The sequence below is a fragment of the Capra hircus genome, chromosome 10, assembly GCF_001704415.2.
Source record: "Capra hircus breed San Clemente chromosome 10, ASM170441v1, whole genome shotgun sequence".
Classification (NCBI taxonomy): Eukaryota; Metazoa; Chordata; class Mammalia; order Artiodactyla; family Bovidae; genus Capra; species Capra hircus.
Genome location: NC_030817.1, coordinates 11,006,989 through 11,025,309, shown reverse-complemented (window position 1 = coordinate 11,025,309; position 18,321 = coordinate 11,006,989). Strand labels below are relative to the sequence as shown.

At 38.9% G+C, this 18,321-nt stretch overlaps 1 protein-coding gene across 1 annotated transcript in view; it reads right to left on the bottom strand.

The window, feature by feature from the left end:
- CEP128 (centrosomal protein 128) overlaps nt 1-18,321 on the bottom strand; it is a 466,954-nt gene that overhangs the window by 297,334 nt on the left and 151,299 nt on the right. The window contains exon 13 of the mRNA XM_018053897.1: nt 2,498-2,848. Coding sequence (XP_017909386.1) covers nt 2,498-2,848 — 351 coding nt within the window. The remainder of the gene's footprint in view (nt 1-2,497; nt 2,849-18,321) is intronic.

Below are 18,321 nucleotides of genomic sequence, written 5' to 3'. Positions count from 1 at the left end.
GCATCATCTTTCACGATTTGAAAGAGCTCAACTGGAATTCCATCACCTCCACTAGCTTTGTTCGTCGTGATGCTTTCTAAGGCCCACTTGACTTCACATTCCAGGATGTCTGGCTCTAGATGAGTGATCACACCATCGTGATTCTCTGGGTCGTGAAGATCTTTTTTGTATAGTTCTTCTGTGTATTCTTGCCACCTCTTCTTAATATCTTCTGCTCCTGTTAGGTCCATACCATTTCTGTCTTTATCAAGCCCACCTTTGCATGAAATGTTCCCTTGGTATCTCTACTTTTCTTAAAGAGATCTCTAGTCTTTCCCATTCTGTTGTTTTCCTCTATTTCTTTGTATTGATCACTGAAGGCTTTCTTATCTCTTCTTGCTATTCTTTGGAACTCTGCATTCACATGCTTATATCTTTCCTTTTCTCTTTTGTTTTTCGCCTCTCTTCACAGCTATTTGCAAGGCCTACCCAGACAGCCATTTTGCTTTTTTGCATTTCTTTCCATGAGGATGGTCTTGATCCTTGTCTCCTGTACAATGTCATGAACATCATTCCATAGTTCATCAGGCACTCTATCTATCAGATCTAGGCCCTTAAATCTACTTCCCACTTCCACTGCATAATCATAAGGGATTTGATTTAGGTCATATTTGTCCCAAAAACACAAAATGCGAGTAGACTGTCTTACCGCTGCCCTAAGGAGGTTTCCTGTTTCATTCAAAATTAAATATTCTTCTGAGGCAGTATTCAGTAAGGTATTAAAGATATACTTTTTCCAAAGTTATTTACAATGTATTTCCATATCACAGACTTACTGGACACTTGAATTTGCAGTAAAATATCTGTCACCCTTTCTTCTTTGATTAACCATTGCTCTAACTGTGACATGCCGCATTAATTTTTAAGGCTTTTAAAGTGGAAATTACAATGCCTGCTGTGATAATTGTAATACTACCCTAACTGTGGCAATCACTTTAAAACTACTTCTTTGCTTACCATTAGCAATTCTAAGTGATAAAAATAATTTTAGCAGGAGTATTCTGGGAAGTGATTGTTTAACAATTTTTAATATTTAAAAAGCTCAATCGAGAAAACTCTCCTGGATTAGGATACTGTCTGATGACATGGACCCTTCTAAATTTCCTCTCATTAAGTAAAATCCCCAGATGGCTCTCAATCAGTCAATTTCCCCAACCACTCTTCTCTCTCCCGACCTCTGTTATAGGCAGACTCATTGAACCAATTGCCAAACCAGGCTGACAACAGAATAATCAAGCTAGACCAATTTCCTGGGATCAAATCAATTCAGATTCAAGTCTGAAAGCTTCAGAAGGACTTTACCTTGGGGCAATGAGTCACCTATTAAGTGTCAGGTGGGTTAAAGTGAAAAGCATTCCACAGTCAGTGCAAAGTGATCACTTTCTCCATCTTTTATATGTCGAAGAAATTCGCATGTAAAAATGCAAGCATCATGTCCATGACAGCTCGTCTGTCATGAAATAAGCATCCGTCATTCTTAAGTGCTGACAATTGATTTTATAGGTATAACTAACTGCCCCACATTTTGCTTTCTTTTGAAAGAAAGTCACCTTATCCAAATGATTATTCTTCTGAAACAGAGTTCTTGACAAGTGACAAATGACAATGCAGAAGTGATAAACCAAGACTAAACATGGATAAAAATCAATCATGACTTTCCTGCTTATTATCTTATAAACATCTGGGTTTAATTCAATGCAAAGATACAGTTGAGAATCAACACAGGAGCATAAAATCCATTTAAAATAACTGATTATACAAGAGAAAAGATGACGTTAAACGTATACACAGATCAATGAAATGCTTTTTCTTGCTATCGAAGGAGCACAAAAGTCTTCAAGAGGCTTGAGATTTGACAATACTGCTCAGTGAGATTATCAACGTTACTCACTTAACTAAAATTACAGTTGCTGCCAGAAAATGGTCCAGCAGTAATGACTGCATCTTAAATGCTTCTTTCCAACCAATACTGAAGTTGAGATATACAAATAAATGAGATTTTAAAAATACATTCACTGAAGGAAAAGACGTGATATTAACAAAGATTTTGTGATTTTCTTCCATTTGGATATTAAAAAATAATTTCAAATTAGAGCAGGGCAACCCACTCCCATGGACAGAGGAGCCTGGCTGGCTACAGTCCATGGGTTCGCATAGAATCAGACACGACTGATCAACTTAGCACGGGGAGCACTGGGGAACTAAACGCTAAAACAGATGAGGAGAGTGGATCTGTTTTAAGGGTTAACTCTGCAAAGCCACAGAATGTTAAACTACTACAAAAGCTGTACAAAGATTTTATCTTTGTACCTTGAGATAGTCAAGACAGAGACTCTTCTATCAAGAACCTCTTGATAGGTTACACACACAGCACAGCACTCAAGAGTTTGTTCAAAGGACAAATGAGTGAATGGTTGGTCACAGCAGAAATCATTCCTCAGGAATGTGGCTTTTGTACCTGATTATTCTTGTCTGACAGTTGATCGAGACTTTCAGATTGTTTCTCCAGCGCACGTTCTAACTTCTTATGCTTAAGCTTCCACTGCCTAATGGACTCCTGAGCTTTCAGCTTCAGCTCCTCTCTCCTCTTCTCTGCCTCCTGTCTCAGGCCCTCGGACTGCTGGAACTCCAGAAGGTACTGCTCAGCCTGCTTGGTGGCCTCCTCGGCGTGCTGAGTCAGCTTCATGATCTGCAGGTCAGCGCGCTTGTGTTTGGCGTCACACGTCTCAAAGTGCTTCTGGATCTCCTTCAGTTCATCCAACATCTCTAGCTGCTGTTTTTCCCTGTCCTCCAATTCACAGGTTAAATTCTAGGAATAAAGCATGTGAAGGATCAGGAACATGTTCTGTTAACATTGGATGTGTAATATATCATCAAACAGGAGTCACTAATGTCGTCAAATTAGCAATCCATCTAGAAAATATGATCCTTTCCCACATATTTCATGATCATATTAATTGAGAGTAATTTGTTATAAAAATATTTTCATTTTTAGACTACTTCATTTTCAAGAAGGGAAAATATGTTTTTTTTCCCCAATTGACTGTCACTAAAACAGAAAGCCTTGTTGATGAGAAAAACAATATGTATTACTTTAGCAAGAATCTAGTGTCTTGTACAGTGAAAGAAATGTCAATGTTCTAGAATCTGTCAGATTGTCAGAGCGATTATATGCCATTATACATAATGCTTCACTTTCTGACAGCAAATAAAATTCTGCGATAATAAAATAAAAATCTGTAACAAAAAGAAATAACATTGATGATAGAATCACCAGTATAGATGATACTGTAATGTGAAAGTCCATTTTAAAGTGATAAATTACTTACAGATAGGTTATTTGACTGGAAATACCTAATGTTATAAGTTGATGAACTTATCTCAAGCTTATACAAATCAATGAAGGACAGATTTTCAATTTATAAACTTAAATTTACATGGAATACTTACCTATTCAAGAAAATAACTTGAACTCTTAAAATCTAGTTTCTCTAAACCAGTGGTAGCAGTGGTTTAGCTGCTAAGTCAGGTCCAACTCTTGCGACCCTATGGACTGTAGCCCACCAGGCTCCTCAGTCCATGAGATTTCCCAGGCAAGAATACTGGAGTGGGTTGCCATTTCCTTCTCCAGGGGATCTTCCCGACCCAGGAGGGAACCAGTTTCTCCTGAACTGGCAGGCAGATTCTTCACCAGTTGAGCCACCAGGGGAGCCCCCTCTCCAAACCAGAGTTGGTCAATAACACACTTGGAACTTACACTAAATCATCATGATTCAAATGCATTTTTCATTTGCGAAGAGTGAGCAAATACCAATTCTTTAACTTCAAAAATGAGAGTACATTATATGACATTGTATATAAATTAGAGAATGTTATCATCATTAACGTTAAGCCACTCTTGTAAAGCTCTGGAAGCCAGTGAGAAGTTCAGAAACAAGTGCCTACAATGTATCTCATAAGCTGCTCCTTCTGAGCCTTAGTTTCAAATACCTGTGGTTACAAAAGTAACACAAAAAGGTCATATGTTCAAGTAAGATTGAGTTCAGGAAGCTAAAATGACTGTGAGCTGGACAAACAATAAAATATCACCTACACTGTACTGAAGTACCTATAAACAGACTGGAAACATTTTAAAAACCTCCTTTAACAGCAGATTATCAGTTCTACATTCAGCATCCCTCAACTGTGGCTCAAATCAAGTTAAATATAATTTCTCTCATGATTAAAGTCATGATTTGACATTATGGCAACAACATATAAATAATGCCTCGAAAACAAGAGGTTTGCATTTGCTCAGTTGGCTAAATTCAATGCAGCTTGGAAGCGATGAGTCACTCTTTTATCCACCCAAACAAAACAGTAAAATGAGAACTGTGCACTTGTTTCTGTGGAAAATTCTAAAATGAGATCAGAAAACCCTAGTGATGGTGGTTTAACCTTTTGCCCTTATCTAAAAGTTTTACCACTATGCCAGAAATCAACTTTATTAAACAAGCAGTATTCAAGTGGTTTCTACATCAACAGAGAGATCCCATTTTTCCTCCCACAACAAAGACTTAGGAGAGTGGTTATGCTTCTGATGTGTTAGGCACATAGTTTATAAAAAGGTTAATAAGATCTGGCTTCAATACCAAAGAAGATGATAATTCAACCGGGGAGATATTCACACTAACAACTAAATTACAACAGTGGATAGTACAAGGCACTAAAATATGATGGGCAGTTATTTGAACGGGTCTATATTTTACAGTGTGACTGGGGAGGGTCTCCCTTAGGCGGTGACATAAGAGTTGAGATCTATATCAGTCCAAGTTCGATGGGTGCACTGGGACTCCCTGAGGGAGGGGATGGGGAGGGAGGTGGGAGGGGGATTCAGGATGGGGAACACATGTACACCCATGGCTGATTCATGTCAATGTATGGCCAAATAACACCATAATACTGTACAGTTATTAGTCTCCAATTAAAATTAATTAATTTTTTAAAAAAGAATTGTGATCTAAATGAGACGGAGCCAGTAATAATGGTAACAACAACAATGACGACTAGAACTAAGGTTTATTGAGCAGTTAAGTTGGGCAAGGGATAGTACAAATGCTTTATAAGAATTACTTCATTCAATCCCACCATAAAACTAAAGTAAGGCACTCTTATTATCTTGATTTGAGTGACAGTCAACCACCACTTGGAACCTGCCTGAAATCACATACTTAAGAAGTGAGGGCACAGAATTCAGACTCAGACAGTCTGAGTCCAGAGCCCATGTTTTCAACCCTTTACCAAGCTTTCAGACTTCCAGATGGAGCCTAACTCCACGTGTCTACAGTCACTCACTCCTACAGACCTATCTGGTGGGGTTTTTTTGTTGTTGTTGTTTTTTCAGAACCGTCACCTTTGAAGCAACAGTATATCCAACCTCCTTTTCCCCCCATTATCTCCTCCTCTGGCTTTATCTACCCATCTGCCCAATTCCCTTTTCTTCTAATACATTTGCTCTTCATTGCCAAGAAGAGATGATACAACTTTTACTGGCTTGAGATCCAGGCTCTTTAACTTAACTTACTTATTTCGCTTTAGCCACTCTCCTGCTTACATTTCAAACTCCTTTTAAACCTATTCATCTACTGAACTTGAATAGCAAAACCAACATCTCTGTAGGACCTAAAAAATATCTCCTATTTCCCATATCAAGTTACTGAGTCCTCCAAGGGAAATCACAAATGAGTATCAGGGGACGTGATGAGACACTGAAAGCCACCCACGGCGCCCAGGAATTCTTCAGTGCTCTCTCCGAACCTACCAGCTTTTTCACTCACTGCGACATACATCATAATCTAGCTCTCCCCCTGAAAAATAACACTGAGGCTATTAGGCAAGACACCCCCCAAATTTCCTACATGTACCATCCTGAATCTTCCCAGTGGTTAAGGAAAAGGGACCTTTCTTCTTTAGACAAATCAGCCTACCTTGGTTCCTTCCTTCCACATCCATCAAGGACTTCACTCCCGCAGTTATGCCTTCTCTCTTCCTACTATATCCTTCTTCTCTACTATTCTCATCTTTAAAAAAAAAAAAAAAAAACTAATTTTTTAAGTGAAACAAACAAAAACCTTTATCAATCTGACTTGATCTTCTAACCAGCATCCTGTCCTTTTCCGGTTAAAAACTCCTGCAAAGAGCAGTCCACACTTGATGCCCCACAATCTTATTTCCAATCCACTTCTCAATTCACTGGCTCTGGTTTCCAGCCTGATCATACAATTAAAATAACTCTCATCAAGATCCCCAAAGATAACCTAGAGCCAAATACAGTGGGCTCTATAAATCTTTCCTTGTTGCATGTGACACTGCCAATCACTTCTTATTCCCAAGTTTCTTCTCCCTTGACTTTCATAATACACTCTTCACCAGTTCTCCTTTTTCTTTCATAATCTCCTTTCCTGGGTCTCTTCAACTATTTGGCTTTTAAATAGAGATAATTGTACAGGGTTCTAGAATTAAGCATCATTCCATCTATAAAACATCTTTGGTAGTAAATAGGTATGTAGGTAAACAGAGATCTAAGTGATTCCTAATTCAGACCCAGACTGATCTTAATTCCAGATTTTTAAATATCTAGTTGCATAATGACCCTCTACACTTGATAATCCCACAGGCATCTTAATTTTAGCACATCAAAAAGGTGAATTCACTGGATGCCCAACTCCTAACAAAAAGACATTCCTATTAAAATAGCAGTAAATCTCCACTGAGGGAGGGTAAAAATGGAGCTGGACTTGTGTATTTAAACTCAGTGAGAGAGTCAGAAATAGCTGCTGTAAGAAAAGAGAAAATGAACAAGAGAGAAATGTTTAAAACCTGACAAACAGAAGTAAGGTTACAATTAGATTAAGGACCCAAGAGTAGATGAAATTCTTCAAATTCCTCCAGCAACTCTTTTGAATCTAGAATTAAAATAAATCCAGTACTATTTATCCTCTGTTAATTACAAAGCAACAAGAATAGGCACAGGATTAATAAATGCAAACCCAGGGCTTAACAAAATAAAGTCCTTTTGTTCTCACATTTTAAAACTGCAGACTTTCATATTAACAGATGACAGAAAATAATTCACTTTGAAGAATATGTGAAAACACCATGGCACTGACTGGATGTGTGAGTGCAAGTGAACAGAAAAGGGTGGTTCTTACCATAAATAAGGCGGCTATCACTCTTGATGGGAAAGTAGGTTTCACTCTGAACAGCATGAACACAGCCTCCAACTGCCCTGGGTCTGGAAACTGTTGCTACTGCTTTGCTCCTGTCAATCTGACTGCATCATGCTTCAGGTCAAACTTATCAGAGAATTCCTTCCTATATTCATCCCTCATTCCTTGGTGGAGTCTATTCAGTCACTTTTTGGACATTCTCTTTAATCCATCTTCCTCGAAAAACCAATCAGAATCATCTAGTTATAATAAACATTTCTCCTTCATCAATCAAAAGATTATTCTATAGAACCCTCAAGACAATCCCTCCAATAAACACAGACACACAGAGCACACGTGAAGCATACACACACGTCATTGATGCATGGACAAATGCCACCCAGGCAGGCACATATAGTAAACATTAGTGTCCTCCTATGTACGACGTGAAACACCAACTGGAAAGCAATTTTATTATTTATTCCATTATGATGATTTTCAATTCTAAAAATACCATCATACATTCCTGGAAGCATCTTCTACCCTGAAGAACTTTTTTATATTTAAACTGTAAAATTATCTCAGCTACTAAACCAGGTGGTTAAATTTTATATCACTTAATTAACCCATTATTTATTTTCCACTATATAAGTACCATCAAAGATAAGAACAAACCAAAGTAACAGAAACATATTTTTTACCAAGAATTCCTTCCAGCAGGAGGGAAGGGAAAAACTTGAGAATCCTATAGGGAACCTTTCAGAGTCTGTGGTTGGACCTGAGAATTAAATTAACATAAGATAGATTAACAGGAGAAAAGAAGATGAATTGTATTTAATACTTTTATGTATACATAGGAGCCATCACAGCAAAAAAGAAGATCCGAAGAAGTGGTTAGGACTGAGAGCTTATATACTTGTTAATAAAGAATTTGTAGAGAGATGACAAGATAAAAGAAAAGGAATTTAATAATGGAAGAGTAACTAGGAAATCTATGGGGAAAATGAATGGAAGATAAGAGGACTGATGCTGAAGCTCCAATAGTTTGGCCACCTGGTGCAAAGAGCCAACTCACTGGAAAAGACCCTGATGCTGGAAAAGATTGAGGGCAGGTGGAGAAGGGGATGACAGGGGATGAGATGGTTGGATGGCATCACCGACTCAATGGACATGAGCTAGAGCAAATTCCAGGAAATACAGGACAGGGAAGCCTGGTGTGCTGCCGTCCATCAGATTGCCAGGAGCTGGACACGGCTGAGCCACTGAACGGTAAGGGTTAGTTTAGGTTTGTTTGTACAGATCCAGTTTGGCATCAACTCCCAGTTTCCTTGATGAGAATGCTCTTCTTTTCCTGGTACAGGGAGGGCACTTACCTCGTGGGAAATACTGACTTGTTTTTAGGTACAACGAGGAGGTCACAGACCCCTTTTCTGCACCTACTGGTTCTCAAGCGCCCTCAGCTGAATAAAATCAATATACCAACATGGCATAACTTGGGGTAGCATGCTCTGATTTCCTTCACGTTACAATACCAAAAAAATTTACGAACGCTCCAATTTACTAAAACTTCATACATTTGCATGGATTTTTCTCTTGCCTTCTTCAGATGGGAAAATATATTAATGGGTAGCTGTATTAAGGGTCTCAGGTTTGGTGATAGCTAGGATTCACAGAACTAGAAACATACAGTTGTACTTATGCTAAGATTTCTTAGACTGAGAAGATGCAAGGCAAAAGCGGCAAAGGGAAAAGGGCACGCAGGGTAGGCCAGTGGAAACCAGGTGTGAGTTTCCAGGAGCCTCCTTCCCAGGGGAATCACACAAGACGCGCTCAGTTCTTCCAGCCGTGAATTCTGACACTTGTGAAGTGCTGTCTACCAGGGAAGCTCATTAGAGGCTCGGTGCCCAAAGTCTTAATCAGGGGCTGGTCACTCAGGTACTATCTGCCTCGTGTGCGTGCTCAGTCGCTTCAGTCATGTCCAACTCTTTATGACCCTATGGACTACAGGCCGCCAGGTTCCTCTGTCCATGGGGAGTCTCCAGGCAGGAATACTGTGCCCTCCTCCAGAGGATCTCTCCGACCCAGGGATGGAAGCGATGTCTCTTCCGTCTCCTGCATTTGCAGGTGGGTTCTAATGCCTCGTGAAGTGAAGTCGCTCAGTCGTGTCCAACTCTTTGCGACCCCATGGACTCTAGCATACCAGGCTCCTCTGACCATGGGATTTTCCAGGCAATAGTACTAGAGTGGATTGCCATTTCCTTCTCCAATGCCTAGTATTGTATACCAAAATCTCAGACTCCTAGGAAGAAAGCAGATGTTCAGTAGAAACCACATTTGTTTGTACAAAACATCCAGGCACACTGAGCTACCTTCATTACTTAGGGAAGATTTCATATCAGTGTAGAGAAATGATTATCACTCCAGTTCCTGGATGCCAGACAAACACCTACCTTGCAAGCAGACCCTCCTGAGGAAAGCTGCCTTGGGTCTACTAACTTAATTCCTCTCTTCCCAGTAGTAAAATGGCCAAAGGACAGACAGAAAGGAAAAAATAAGGCCCTAAAAAAGTTCTTAATTAAAAAACAATTAACTATAAGTAATACCCGTAAAATAATGCACACAGCAGACAGTAGAAAAGAACATGCTCCCATAAAATTGACTGGCTTTGGCTGCCACTGGCTCCCTTTTTAAGAGCTGCAGTGGTTGTATTCAAATTCTAAGAAAACTAGACAACCCATTCATATGAATAAGGCATTAAAACACAAATTAGACCAAAAAAAAGAGAGAGATTCTATTAAAAATATAACATGGATAGGACCCATCATAAACTCTAGCTTTAACCGATTACACATCTAAGATCATAATTTTACATATTTTGATTATGAAAGGATATTTATTGCTTGAAATTACAAAAGTGGAAAAAGTGGATATGGTAGGACAATAATGGAGCAAATTTACAGAATTAAGAAATCAGCTCTGTCTGGCATACAAAAATCTTTCCACCCACCTTCTTCCTATTTCTCATATTCATGAAGAATTGTTAAGCCTACATTTAAAACATTTTCCATGAGGGATTAGGGACAAAAAGTCCTACACCTATGGTGTAGGTGGTAACAATGATCATTTGTTCACTGATGTAACTAAAATACAATTAAATACAATTTCTCCTCTACTCTTAATTGACAGTCAACACACACAAAAGATTGGGCACCTTAGTGAACATTTAAAAATGAAAACCTGGCCCCAAGTAAACCAGGGTACAGTAAATGGGTGTTCAGTCACTTCAGTCGTGTCTGACTCTTTGTGACCTTATGGACCATAGCCCACCAAGCTCCTCTGTCCATGGGATTCTCCAGGCAAGAACACTGGAGTGGGTTACAGTGAATGGTATAAATTTAAAATAAACATTTCCACATATAGCATTATGTAGTTCATGTGAAAACTTGTAACAGTAACGAAAAAACAGCTAGACTTAAAAGCCTCAAAAGTAACACCCACAGGGAGGCAGCAGCATGCCATGGGAAGCACATGGCTAACAGACTCGAGTTCAGATCCCAGCTCTGCCAGTCTGTGCCCTTAGGAGAACTGCTTACAGTCTGTGAACCTAAGTAACAAGTAAATTCATAAAATGCACTCAATAACATCTACAGTACAGAAGAATGATGACCTACACGAGATCACTTAGACAAAGCACGTGGAAGAATCACTGGCAGGCTTCAGGAAATCTTTTTATTACTATCTAGAAACAATGTTAGAATTAGAGAGGCAATCCAACACCTACCTTTTAGAGATAAGGAAACTGAAGGCAGTGGAAGATAAAGTGATCAATCCAAGATAAGGAGGCGAGTTTTCAGCTGAGAAAGGACTAGCCATAGGGTCCCTACTATTCAAACTGATATTGATTCCACTTCACCATATTACTGGATACCAACCAAACAATCTTTTTTAATAATTAAATAAATTGCCATGTTCCTTCCTAAGATAGACGGAAAGCCTGAATAGGAATCATACAATCCCAGATGCATAGATGTTTCTAGAACTTTTTTTTGAGAGAGAGACAAGAACCACAGGATAAGGTGGGTTAAAACAGAACCAGGAAAAGTACTGAATGAGAAATACTGATTGAGGCAAACATGAGAGCCGGTGGAAAGCACCATGGTAGCTACAGGAACAGGAGTTAAGTCACTAAATTTAAGAGAACATATTCGAATCAGCAAGACTTTATAAAGAAGGAGATATAATATAAGGACACAACAGGCAAACTAAAGTGTGAAGAAGAAAAAAGATTTGGCAACTGGTGGAAAGGAAATAAGCACTTGGGACCAACAACAACACGGGCAAGAGCCACAGAATAAGCGAGCCAGCAGAGGCTGCTCACAAAGAGCAACAGCTCAACTTCTCACTTGCCCACGTGTAAGTAAGAGTAACAGCTCAACTTTTCACCTCCCCACTTGTATCTCTCACAAGCATACTATTACTAGCAAACTCACTCTTTCCCTGCACCCCCCAAAACAGTAATGCTCAAGAGAGCTAAAAAAGATTGGAAAATAAGTTGAGAAATCAGGTTTGGGGGGATGTTAAAATCCAGTTTGAGCTCTCAGTAGTTTTTGAGCAAGGGAGTAAGATGATCAGATATGTGCTTGAGAAAGAATAATCACCAGAGGACATTATCCTAACACTAGGATGTTAAAATATTATAGCAACATTAGAAATAATTGAAGATCATCCTTTTGAAGCAGGAATGGACTTTGAGAACCAATTCTTCTCTCATCTGAGTTTAGTTTTAGCAACAAATTTCATGAAGCTGGTTTAAAACAGACAAGAACCAACCATGGCATTTAAGAGACTAGAAAAGGAAAAGGGAAAAAAAAAAAAAAAAACTACTGTCAGACTTTCTAAAGAAAATACAGATATGTTTCTATTCAGTCCAATAAACACTTACTACATTCAGCAACCACCAAGCTGCCAAGACACAAAAATGAATCAGCAGCATGGTTCTATGTTTTACTCCTCCAGATATCCATACAACCAAGTTGGGGAAACAGTCATGTAACCATTACTTTGAATAAATGTGATATATGCAAGCAATTGTTTCTTCTCTATTTCAATTTTGCCTCTCTTCCCTATTTGTGCTACCAAATATATACTTAGGTTTCACTTTTCAGTGTCTTTATCTGATTTTGTAATGGTTTCTAACAATAATTATTTGTCCAAAGGAAAGACCCCTGAACTAACAACATTAAGGAGTGAAAAGCGAACAAAAAGAAGGTGACTGAATGGCTGCTACTGAGTGCACTAGACAGAGAAAGCGAGGGCAGGATGGGGAAGAGAGAAACAGAGACAGGGAGAAAATGAATGCTCATGACAGCCACTCCCAAGCTGAAACAATGGCCATCGCCGCTAAGGCAAGAGTGGGCCTAGCACGCCTGTCCTGTGTGTGTGCTTTTGGTGCCTTCTATTAGGAAAGATACGGCCTTAACACTGGTGTTGGTAGGGGAAACGGTTGAAAGGAGGATGAATGAAAGTCGCTCGGTTGTGTCCGAATCTTTTGCAACCCCATGGACTATACAGTCCAGGGAATCCAGGCCAGAATACTGGAGTGGTAGCCGTTCCCTTACTCCAAGGGATCTTCCCAACCCAAGATCAAACCCAGGTCTCCCACATTGCAGGCGGATTCGTTACCAGTTGAGTCACCAGGGATGCCTAAGAATATTGGAGTGGGTAGCCTATGCCTTCTCCAGGGGATCTTCCCAACCCAGGAACTGAACCAGGGTCTCCCACACTGCAGGCAGATTCTTTACCAGCTGAACTACCAGGGAATCCAGAAACAAGTATGAAGAAGCGGAAAAAGATTAATAAGAGAATCTGATCAACAAGACACCTCTGACAAATATGCACAAATAAAGCGTTTCATAAGAATTCAAAATAATTTGTTCCTGTAATGTTTGAAAAAAAAAATAGGGGCAAGCCATATAGAAATATAATCACTTGTGAGGCTCATGCTTACTAATAAAAATACAAGAGTTGTACATGTACATACACACCTTTTAGTGTACTAGAGCAAACACATATACTATAAAATTACGTGGTGTTTCTATTATATCTCTTTTACTTCTTGGCACTGATGACAACTTCATTTTAAGCCTAAAATATTTTGGTTTAGAAACCCTTGGTTGGAAACACAGTGCTTAATTATAGTATTTATCATTTAAAAACACGTAAACCACAAAAGAATAATCTGTTTTATAATACAGCTTCTAGAAACCCAACAGAATAAAAGTAGGAAATGTCTAAATATATCAAATCAATACACTGAGCTAAAAATTATCTTTAAAGCATAAAGCTCAATTCATTACAAGGACAAAAACAGTGACATTAAAGCTAATAAACAGCAAATAAGTCTCAAGTAGAAAATCATTTTGAAATAGAATTCCATTAGTCATCTTTAATATGATGTGAACAAAGCATCTGTTCACTAATTCTAGTCTAAAATATGACTTCCTTAAAGCAGGGACAAGAAGAAAGCACTGACTGAAGAAAATAACAACATTATACCCAAAAGGAGTACAAACAGCCCAATAAGGAAGATGACAAGCTCAAGTACAGAAAAAATACAATAAAATTTTATATTTTTTGCTTTACTGAAATTAAACTCTATTCCAGCATGTTGGAATATTTTCATTTCCATGTGACCAGTTAACTGCATTTATACATGATTTAACTTTTTCTTGGGCTCCAAAAATCACTGCAGATGGTGACAGCCATGAAGTTAAAAGATGCTTGCTTCTTTGAAGAAAAGCTATGCTAAACCTAGATAGCATATTAAAAAGCAGAGACATTACTTTACCAACAAAGGTCCTTACAGTCAAAGCTGTGGCTTTTTCAGTAGCCAGGTATGGATGTGAGAGTTGGACCATGAAGAAGCCTGAGCGCCAAAGAACTGATGCTTTTGAACTGTGGTGTTGGAGAAGACTCTTGAGAGTCCCTTGGACTACAACGAGATCCAACGAGTCCATCCTAAAGGAAATCAGTCCTGAATATTCATTGGAAGGACTGATGCTGAAGCTACAAAACTTTGGCCACCTGATGCAAAGAGACAACTCATCGGGAAAGACCCTGATGCTGGGAAAGATTGAAGACGGGAGGAGAAAAGAATGACAGAGGGTGAGATGGTTGGATGGCATCACCGACTCAACAGACATGAGTTTGAACAAACTCCGAGAGATAGTGAAGGTTAGTGAAGCCTAGTGTGCTGCAGTCCACGGGGCCACAAAGAGTCAGACACAGCTATGGGTTGAACAACAAAACTAAACTAAAATGGACAGGAAGTTAAAAAAAAAAAAAAGCCCTGCAGAGAAATTACAGTTTGAATATAAGATTATATATTTGTAAATGTGTTATTAGGTCTAACAAGAACTTAACCTGCGTTCACTGAGTCACACAAGGCTAGGCTCAAAGGCTATGAAAGAAGAGAAGTGAAAGTCATGTTTCTCACCTAAAAGAAAAACCTGATTACTGCATTATTGGGTATGACCCAATAGCAGCCAGGCCCTAGCACTGCTTTCTAATAAACTCCTCTAATTCCACGGAGGTTAAAAAACCAAACGCTCAGTACTCCCTTGTGCTCGGTTCCAGGGCAAATTAGATGCAACACAGAGAGACTTAGAATATGGAAGAGAGGCAGGGACCATATACTTGCTAATGTGGGTTTTTGCTATGTGTGTTCAGAGGCTCAGCAGTGGCCAACTCTTTGCAATCACATGGACTGTAGCCCAACAGGCTCTTCTGTCCAAGGGATTCTCCCAGCAAGAATACTTCAGTGGGGTGCCATTTCCTCCTCCAGGGGATCTTTCCAACCCAGGGATTGAACCCATGTCTCTTACATCTCCTGCATTGGCAGGTGGATTCTTTACCCCTAGTGCCACCTGGGCAAGGTCACAAAAGATTTTAAATGTATTCTGTTCTGCAGTGAATCTCCCCCTTTGTGCTACCCATCCTTTCCCAGAAGCCGAGGCAGGCCCACATCTGTCAATACCATAGACAACTATTGTATAAAATACCTAAGGCAGTTCTATTTCCCACACTAAACTCTAACTGATATTACAAAGTTTTGCCTTTACTGAGTAAACAAAAGAATAGATTTAATAGGATTTCACCTGAATTCCTCAGACTCTCAATTAAGCCATGCCCCATTCACCTCTATTGGGAAATTAGTTTGATATACTCTTGCATGTCTTGATGAACTCATTCATTTCAGGATAATTTAGGTGTTTTATGAACTGATACTGAGAGGACAAGTAATCAATTCTCCACAGTCCGAAGACATAAGGCAACTCTCTTGGAATAAAAGAACTCAAATCAATCAAAACAAGTGTGGTAGCCCCAAAATACACTTACATGCAGCTAAATTAGGCCATCACTCACTGGGATCATAAAATTTAAAACTTTTTCTAAAATCATGATAGGTTAAAAGTAGAATGTACTGAGTCATTGTTTTTTTAATTCAAGCAAAACACATACGAATAATCTTTAAAAACTGATTTGAATTCTCAATGAGGGATCAGTGACATAAAATATTAGGGGCCACTGTCATAACCATGTCACAAATAGTCATCCTTTAAAAGTACAACCTTCTGTCTTTTCTATCATACTAATTTTGACCACATATACTATTATCAGATTCTTTTCATCCAGTGAAGCAGAGACACACAAAGGACATTAATTCCAAATAACAGGTTCCTCAGTCTTTCTCAGTGATTAAAAACAATTATTTCTCCACAAATCCTATGAGAACATATCTGCTTCATACAAGTACAGTTTCCTTGTACTTTTTAATGAAACATGATACTAAGCTTAAGCAAAGTACTGAAAATAATGTTCAATTAATTAAACACATCCCTCGCTTTGTGAAGAAATAAAATATTAACTTCTGTTTCATTAGCTGTGATGTTCACTACATGGAACGTTTTAAATATACATTTCTTCAGTGTTGAACCTAAAATACAAGGGGACATATAATTAACATCTAGGCCCCAGAAACACACACTAGAGGAATTCTGACCCTGGAACACACATCTCAAAGTATATTTGTGTTTTCTTAATTTTTTTCATACTCTATTGGACTGATAATTTAACTCTACAATTCTGGTGTTTTAAAGTATGCAGTTTGGGAAAAGAAGATTTGAATACAGATAGGATAAAACCATTTGACTTTAAGCAGATTGGTATTTGGGACAGCTCTTATTGGAGGTGAAGCAACCTGAGACTACACACTTGCTATGAAATACAACAGGCCAGAGCAGGTATCAGAGAAAGACATTCACCTGTGACTTACCAATACTGATGTGGCAGCTGAGAGGATGAAGATAAAGCACATATTTCAGCTAAAGAAATAGTATTCCCAACATTACATGACTTACAGTGAAGAGAAAGTAAATATAACACTTAATTTTATTGCTCTACATCATTATAGAGCGTTCCAGTTTATTTGGAACAGATCAGATGCATTATCTTATACAAAACAATAACCTTGTGCAATTGGGAGAAATCAATTCTATTTTAGACAAGAGGAGAAAAGAGAAGGTAAGGAAAGCTAAACAAGATAAAAGAAGCCTAATTTCTTTAAATAAAGTAAATATTGTTTTAAACTAACCATCCCTTGAGACACCACCTCACACCCATTCAGATGGCTACTATTTAAAACAGAAAACAAACATCAGAGAAACTGAAAGACTGTGCACTGTTGGTGTGAATATAAGATGGTATAGTTGCCACAGTGAACAGGGCAGTGGTTCCTCAAAGATTAAACACAGAATTAACATATGATCCAGCAATTTCTCCCCTGGGTATGTATCCCAAACTGGAAGCAGGTTTTGAAGAGATGCTTGGGCACCCATGGACATTATTTATAACCCAAATGTCAAAGCAAGCCAATTACTCAACTCATGTGTGGATAAGCAATATATAAACATAAAATGAATATTATTCAAACTTAGAAAGGAAGGACATTCTTCAATATGCTACAGCACGGAAGAAACTTGAGGACATTATGTTATGTGAAATAGTCACAAAAAGACAAATGCCATGTGACTACACTTACATGAGGTCGTAATCCTAGAAAGTATAATGGTCATTATCAGAGTTGGGGGGGAGGGGAAATGGGGAGTAACTGTTTAATGGGTGTAGAGTTTCAGTGGGGGTGGGGATTGAGATGGTTGCACAACCTGAAAGTCTTTAGTGCCACTAAACTGCACACTGAAAAACAGGTAAGATGAAAAGTTTTCTGTTATGTGTATTTTAGCACGAAAAAGGAAAAATAATAATAATCGCCTTTTGAACTACAGGAGACATAGAGAAGAATGGCTCTGAGGGATGTTTCTATTATCAGCCCCTCAGTAAAGTCCCAAACCACAATCTTTCCCTCATACAGCCAGACCATATTCAGGCAATCAAAGTAAAATCAGTGTGATTACTGTATCAATGAGAATTCAAGATGGGACTCTGAACCCAATTTCACACCTTCTAGTGAAACTGAAAGTCACTCAGTCGTGTCCGACTCTGTGAGTCTGTAGACTATACAGTCTGTGGAATTCTCCAGGCCAGAACACTGGAGTGGATAGCCATTCCCTTCTCCAGGGGACCTTCCCAACCCAGGGATTGAACCCAGGTCTCCCACATTGCAGGCGGATTCTTTACCAGCTGAGCCACAAGGGAAGCCCAAGAATACTGGAGTGGGTAGCCTATCCCTTCTCCAGGGGATCTTCCCAATCCAGGAATTGAACTGGGCGGGGTCTCCTGCATTGCAGGTGGATTCTTTACTAACTGAGCTATCAGGGGAACCCCCACAACATCTAATCACATGTTAAATCACATTGGATCATAGAGAAAGCATGGGAATTTCAGAAGAATATCTACTTCTGCTTCACTGACTACTCAAAAGCCTTTGACTGTATGGATCACAACAAACTGTGGAAAATTCTTAAAACTGAAGGAGAAACCAGATCACCTTATCTGTCTTCTGAGAAAACTGTATGTGAGTCAAGAAACAATTAGAACCTTACATAGAATAACTGACTGGTTCAAAATTGGGAAAGGA